This window comes from Panthera leo, chromosome D4 (assembly GCF_018350215.1).
Source record: "Panthera leo isolate Ple1 chromosome D4, P.leo_Ple1_pat1.1, whole genome shotgun sequence".
NCBI classification, from domain to species: Eukaryota; Metazoa; Chordata; class Mammalia; order Carnivora; family Felidae; genus Panthera; species Panthera leo.
Window position 1 is genome coordinate 70605805 of NC_056691.1, and position 7770 is coordinate 70613574.

Below are 7770 nucleotides of genomic sequence, written 5' to 3' on the forward strand. Positions count from 1 at the left end.
CTCACTCATTCACTCAGTTAACAATCTACTGAGGACCTACTACGCGCACAGGCACTGAGCCGCGGGGCAGCGTGGTGGCCTAGGGCATCAGCTCCACACCCAGGATTCTGGGTGCCCATCTGAGCTTCTCCTCCGCCTTAACATTGGTCAACTTAACCTCCCTTTGCTTCAGTTTCTTCCTATGTGAAGTGCGATTAACAATAGTAATAATAGTAATAGTGTGAATCCCGTAGGACAGTCAAGATCGTAACAGTAAGTGGTGCACAAGGACATGTGATGTGTTACTAGAGCCCTGAGGCAAGTGCTTTTTTTTTTCTGCCCAGAAAAGAAAGGAATGGGCTTTAGGAAATAAAGTTGATATGCAATAACTCAAGTGTCAGAGCTCTAGATTTGCTCTAGAGAAACACACACACACACACACACACACACACACACACTGCAGTACTGTACTCTGAATTAATTATGGAACAAATGCTCATTTAGATGAGCTATGGCCTAACCCTAAAGGGCTTGGCCTTTGAACCTTCAAAAGGCCATCGTAGAGTAGCCCCTGAGCCAGTCCTGGATCAGAAACCTTGTGCACCTGAAGACAATTTGACCGCAAGGTTGCTGGCTGTTTTTATCACGACCCGTTTATTTTCCTGTCTTTGCCATTATGAGAGGCTCTAGATGTCCTCAGAAATTCAGTATCGTGTTAAGCAGCGTACAAATTAGGGGAATGAATTAAGAAAAGAGCCTTCGTTATTGGCGTAAGTGAATTCTTTGGGCTGCAGCAAGCAGATATTCAAATCCAAGCTGTGCTGAATATTTCCATAATTATAAAGATTTCCCTGCCCATAATGCTTTCTGGTGGCTAAGCTCCGTGAGGGCAGAGGCCATTCTATCCTCGACATAAAGCACTGCACCTGACACTTGGTAGGAAGCCAGTAAGTATCTGTAAGATGGATGGAGAGACAGATTGTAACACGGGTTCCTGAAGAACAAAGGAGACTGAATTTATTTAAGATGATTGAGAATTAAAATAGAGCATAAATAACAAGACAAGGGACCATTCTTTTCAGAGCCATGATTGATTTTTAGCTTTTCTGGAAGCTTTTCAGTTTGTATCTACAACCGGCCAAGTGAACAGATGAGCATCTTACACAATGTCGAGTTCCTTATAAAATGATAAAATTTTATAAAATTTAAATTATAAATTATAATTATAAATTATAAAAATTATAAAAATGCCTCATGTGTTGGAACACCACTTCATAGCTTACAAAGCCCCTTCGCATAATGACAGAACTAATGATTGTTTGAAAACTATGCGCCAGGATCTACGCTAAGTGCTGTGCATACATTGCCCCATTTATTCCTCAGGCCAGCTCTGAACTGTAGTTTTTATAATTCCCATTTCACACATCAGAGAACTGAGGCACAAGGTAAGTGACTTTTCTAAGGTCACTAGGGTTTAAATCTAGACTTGCTTGGACTCCAGGGTCAGCACTGCCTCCGGAGAAAGCCTGGGAAAGACGGCAGGTGCTGTTTCTATCTTGCAGATAAAGAGATGCCATGAACGACACCAACGTGTTCCAGACAGGACTGGAAAGAAAGGACTTCCAGTTCCAGTCCAGTGCTGTTTCTCAGTACCATGTTACCACGCACTGACCTTCTAGAAGAATCCTCTATTTACCTACACCAGATTTGGAAGCATTATTTGCTCCTCCTACTGGTTTCTTATTCTTACATATGGGATAAGTGACCATGGTATGCTTACACAAGACACTTTGTGACATGGCTTATGTGCTTAACAACGACCATTCATTTAGGAGACATGGCTAGTGCATCCTACATGTTAAGTCCAGCTGTCCCTGCTGGGGGCACTGGGGACAGCTTCCCTGAGGAAAGCACACTGAAGCTCTGGGAAGTGCATCCATTTGTCAGACGTGCAAAGAAGCAGGTTGAGATGGACCCCCAGACCGTTACTCTACCCAGAATTTGCTTGTGCCTCGGTTCCCACCACTGCCTGTCACCTGCATCTCCTTGCTTCTCTAGACTTGCCAGCAACTCTGTCCCTTGCCAAAATGATTATTCTTAGAATAAGCAAAGCCTTCATTGCATTTTGGATCATCAACCAGTGTTCGCTCTGCTAGACTTTTCTTTAATATCAGAAACTGCATGTCCTAAGCGAATGCCACAGTAATTTAATTGGTTGGCGTGCATGGGCTCCCTTGTGGTGCAGTGCCATGAAACTGAGCCATTTCTCATATGTTGGCAACCCGAATGTCATCCATCTTTTTTTTTTTTTTTTTAATTTTTTTTTCAACGTTTTTTATTTATTTTTGGGACAGAGAGAGACAGAGCATGAACGGGGGAGGGGCAGAGAGAGAGGGAGACACAGAATCGGAAACAGGCTCCAGGCTCCGAGCCATCAGCCCAGAGCCTGACGCGGGGCTCGAACTCACGGACCGCGAGATCGTGACCTGGCTGAAGTCGGACACTTAACCGACTGCGCCACCCAGGCGCCCCCCGAATGTCATCCATCTTGATCAGACTAAAGCTGAAGCAGCCTGGCTGAAGTTTTCCCTCGGGAGTCCACAGACTATTCTAGCGAACTGAAGGGAGGGAGGCCTTACCCTGATGGTGGTGAGCCTATCTGTCCTTGATGTTGTCACCTCGCATTTTATTTATTAGCATCTGTGGCCCTGACATTGCGTTGGCATGCTCGGATTGCTTTTTATTGGCCTGGGAAACTATTTTTCTTTCCACTTAGTTTCTCTTGGCAGTTTGGTTATACCAAAGCAGACTTTTATGATATAAATGTGATCATAGCTTATGTAAGTCCACAGAGCTTGAGAGATTGAATCCACACTGGTCCAGTTGTTTGGAATTATTTTCCAGTTTACTTGTTCACAAAGAGACCAAGACGGCCTATAGCTGTGCTGTCCAATACGGTAGTCACAGGGTCCCTGAGGATATTAAAATTAAAATTAATTAAACTTAAATGTTTAGTTTCTCAGCCACACTAGCCTTATTCCTTGTGCCCCATAGCCATGTAGCTTAGCGGCTACCATATTGATAACACTGATAGTAATGTCTGTCAGACAGCACTGATCGGATGACATGTAGAGATCTGTGTTACCAACACACTTAGTGCAGAGTCAAGTGTGGTTCAAAAAGAGGTGCAGAACATTTCAGGGTAATTAAATCTTTCTATATTGAAAACTATGGGTCAAATAGCAAATGAAATCTGGCTTGGAAATGAGTGCATATCCGGAACCAACCAGCCTGCTTTACTGACCATGTCTCTCCTACCTCCCAGCAGTATCAGACCGTCTTACATTCCCTTTGTTATATGCTATTGAGAAGGAAGGAGGAAAGACATGGAGAAGTTGATCTGTGTACATAGTGAACATCCATGAACTCTGGTTAATTTTCTTCCCTCTCTCTTCAGGTCCTTGAGGCCACACGGGTTAATCGAAGAAAGAGCGCACTGGCCTTGCGCTGGGAGGCAGGGATCTATGCCAACCAGGAGGAAGAGGACGATGAGTAACAAACTTCCTTCCACCCAGGAAGCTTCTTTGGTGCTTGGGTTACCAAGAAACCAAGCAATCAACGCATCGAAGCATTTTAATGGAATATTTATTGAAGTGCAAACAAACTCCACAATCCTTATGTAGACCAGAAGCTGCAATGACCAACAATTAAAAATAAAGTAAAAAGAAGCCTACCCATCAAACTCTATAAACACCCAGGAGTCAAAAGACAAAGGATTTTTTGAGACTCAAAAGAATCACCTGGATTTGGACCAATCCACAATTGATCCAAAAGGACAAAGCAGTAACAAGCAAATCAACATGGTTGCTCCAGGCGGAATTGAGACCAGCCTCGCTGGGTGATGACAAACATTGGTGACAGGGCCATTTAGAGCTGCAGAGCCCATGCCGGTGCAATCTACAGGGTGTTGGAGACTCCCTGCACTGGTTCCCTACCGTCGCTCACAGCATCAGAGGTGTGGGAATAACTCCGTTTACTCCAGCAGCCGTAAAATGAAATGCAAGTTTCTCTATATCTGCCAGGAGAGGCAATTAGGATTCCATTTCTCTTACATCTAATTGTTTTTAATTGGGAGCAATTAATGATCGCAATATATAAAATCCACCTTCTTAAGACAATGTTTCTTCATGTTGCAAACACAATCTATTCTACATGAGGGGTTTGAGAAAGAGGGAGAAAGCCAAACCAAATGGATTATTTTAGCTTTAGGATCTCGTCTGCTTGTAGTATTGACTAATTTGCCGTTTATGAGAACACATTTTCACAATTATGTTTCTTCATATGAAAACTATATTTAGTGGGCAACAACTATTTTTATGATGGGATGGGGGGAGTATATCCATGTATAAAATCTGTACACATCCAACAGCTTGGCTCAAGATGGTGGGGGTATTTTTAGAGTGGCAATAATTGAAAAAAGGGCAAACTCTGCCTTCGAGAGGCAGATGACAGGAAATAAAAAGGTGTTTATAACTATATTTTATATTATAAAGTGGACCTTAGTAGGAAGAATGACAGATTATTTTGGATCAATCAGAAAGGAATCATTAAAGAAAGGACATGAAGGTAGACAGAGAAACAGGGAGGGAGAACGTGGGAAATTAAGGAAGTAACAGATATTATTTTTGCTGAGCAACCAGCGTTTTTCAGAATGATGAAGAGAAAAATATAGAATAGAAATCTAAGTGCAGGCTTGGAATCAGCTACAAATCCTAAAGATGGTGTGTGTGTGTGCGTGTTTGTGTGCGCACGTGTGCGCGTGCCCGTGCGTGCCCGTGCGTGCTCATGCACGTCCCTTTGTGTGTTTGGGTAAAGTGTGTGTGCAAGGATTAAAATTCCAGAATGCTCATGGGACAAGGGTGTACAGTTATTTCCTCCAAAGCTGTTTGCCAGCGTCAGGAGTGAGTGAGAATTTCTTTTTTATGAAAAGGGATATAGAGGCACCGACCTGATGCAGTATTTGTAATATTAAATTGACTTAACATGGTATTTGCATGAGTCACAATTGCAAAGTTTTGAGCAGTTTTGTAATTTGACATTTAGAGAAGTACCGTATTTATTCTCATGCTTTGTATTCATAGCTTAGTATACTGTAAAGGATGCCAGCTTTAGCTTACTGTCATTTAAAGCAATATGATATGGGTATTCAATAATTGGGTGCCCTGAATTTCTGGATGAGAAAAGTTTTTAATTCTGGCCATGAGAAAAAACACTGACCAGCCTTTCTTTTTTCTATTTGTTTTAAAACTATGGTTTTTAAAAGAGCAATAATGAAGCCAGACCTCACTAAAATTCCTTTTTGTTTTTATACTGTTATGTCACAAGCTCTAATATGTTATTCTGACAAATAACAACTCCACAACAGTGTGTACGTAGATGTTAGGCACATTACCTTTGCTTCTTTTAATAGTGTAGTGTTGACTTTAGGGGGAAAGTTTATTCACAGGCAAGCGGTAGGCATAAAGTAGAAATGCAACCATCTGATAACTTACAAGGATCCTTTAAAACTGCCAAAGGAACCTGCAATTTGAAGCCAAATTCTAGAGATCGGTGGCTGGCACCATCTTTATGTGGTGTATTCTCCTGAATATCGTGAAGGAATATTCAACAAAATGTGCTAGCCATTGGGGACACAAAACAAATAAGATCCCTGCTGCAAGGAATTCATTTTCAAGTGGGGGAGGCTGGCATGGAGACAGACATTCCCACGAAAATGAGGTTTGTGTTAGACTAGAAGTCCTGGCGGGTGAAACGGGAGCCCCCAGGAAGGCTGCCTTGCCTGAGGATTTTCAGCGTTCCCATGGCAGGCATGTGACTAAAAGATGGGACAAGAGCTTCCTGTGGCTCAGGGGTACAGTGGCAGCTAGGATGGCTGGAGAGCAGATGGTTTTATGAGATGCACAAAAAAAGAAACATGCTTCGTGTTTTCTGGACTAACTCTGAATCTGGTAGAGAACACAGACTTGATATAGACAAACACTGTCTTTCCCAAGAGGAAACAGCCCTCAGGACCCACCTGACATTGTGTTTTGAAGGAAGCCGGGTCCCCACCCATCTTAAACCTACATTTGAGAAGAGAATTTGCAGCTGAATGGGAAGCTTAGGAGGCCACACAATTCGTGGAATCTTTTGGAGGCAGACAAATTGGCCTTTGACTACAGTTGACTGAACCGGAAGCATTGCCTAGAGTTCTAGCAGGGATCCTTTGGTCCTCGCTCCACGTGTAGATAAGGCAACAAATGCAGAGTTTCCGTGAGCCTCCCACAGTCACAGCGCTGCTTAACTGTGGCCCCTACATCTGCAACATTCGCTTGTTCCCTCTGCTGCCTTCTGAGGACTGCTGTCGATTTCCTTGGTCCACTCACTTAGAATCCTATTAAAATGTAAATTGCAGTTCCCTTGGAAGAGCCAGGTTTTCTCTGTGCTCTTGAGTTTTTTCCTCGTTCAGAAAACATCGGGCTTTGTACACAGCACCGTGCTAGGCCCTGGGATTCCCAAGGAACCCCTTTAACCTTCTGAACATGCAACAGACCCCTGGAGGAGAGTCATTACTGCCTAATCCATCAAGAGGAAGAGGCCTGTCAAGGAAATTGGCCTCTGATGCTCGTCCCTGCCCCCAAATAGCACGCAAGCTTGTTAATCTCAACTATAACAAATGTTTAGATTCTGTAGATGTTAAAAGCTTTCCTGAAAGCGTTCCCTTCCACAGTGTTTATAGATGTTCACTTTCCTCGGGAGCTGATTAACTACTGACATGCCTTGGCTCTCTCATCCAGAAATTATGGAAACAGGGTCTGTCAGTGGTAGGAGGCTGGGCTGTAGTCTACTCGGGTGACACAATGCAATTTCCTTGCCTCTTTACACCTCTGCATGCTGCCCACCTTAGACAATGACGTATAAGCAGTATATAGATCAGTGTCCACGTACATACACAACACAACACAACACACACATATAAGGTGTAACAAACACTAAGACAGTGTTGACTCTTGTCTCTGAAGACAAACATTTTTCCAACTCAAGAATGGATGTAATTAAACTATGTATTGAAAAAAAAATAGCCTAAGTGTTTAGAGATGGTGAATATATCCAGTTTTAGTGACAGAACCAATTTCCTGAATTTTAAGCATTCAGTGAGTGAACTGCCAGCTTTGATTTTGTGTTGCCCTTTACCCAAATGACTTTTTTTTTTTTTTGGAGGAGGGGTGGGGGGGGAAACAGCAGCAATACTGTGTTTGAAAATTATACTCTGTATCTGGCTCTCCTGTGTATGTTAACCACTTAAATGTTATTATCCTGCTTCAGTTTTATAGTGATTGTGAGGCATTCGATGCAAGTATACAATTATTTTCTCATTAAAACCCGGTGTGTGCTGTGTTTTTTTATAAACCATGGCTACTTGTTTGACTGGGGGTGGAGAGAGGTCAGAAGACGGACCCACCAAACAGTGACACGCAGGTGCCCTTGGCCTTGACTTCTGTGTGTCGGCATCTGCCTCTCGCATACTTGAACCACAAAGGCTAAACCAGCTGGTGGGGCAGTGGTCCCCAGCCTGTGACAGGCTGTCCCAATGCCCCTTTTTGCCATGCTGTCTCCAACTGCCCTGGCTAGAGCCTAGAAACCTCTGACGGGACCCCGGAAATGATTCGGGTACCTCTGGATGAGGTAGGTGTACTCCAAGGTCAGAGATGGCTGGGCAAACAGTAGGACAAATGGTTAAAACTCAAGCTT

At 43.2% G+C, this 7770-nt stretch overlaps 1 protein-coding gene across 8 annotated transcripts in view; it reads left to right on the forward strand.

Annotated features, from left to right (window-relative positions):
* PALM2AKAP2 (PALM2 and AKAP2 fusion) overlaps window positions 1-7400 on the forward strand; it is a 505626-nt gene extending 498226 nt beyond the window's left edge. For 7 of the 8 annotated variants that reach the window (XM_042914169.1, XM_042914173.1, XM_042914172.1 and 4 more), the window contains one exon: window positions 3437-7400. In XM_042914169.1, the coding sequence (XP_042770103.1) occupies window positions 3437-3535 (99 nt within the window). In that variant the 3' untranslated portion in view covers window positions 3536-7400. The remainder of the gene's footprint in view (window positions 1-3436) is intronic. The other variant, XM_042914174.1, reaches the window with a different exon arrangement.
* Window positions 7401-7770: the final 370 nt, after the last annotated feature.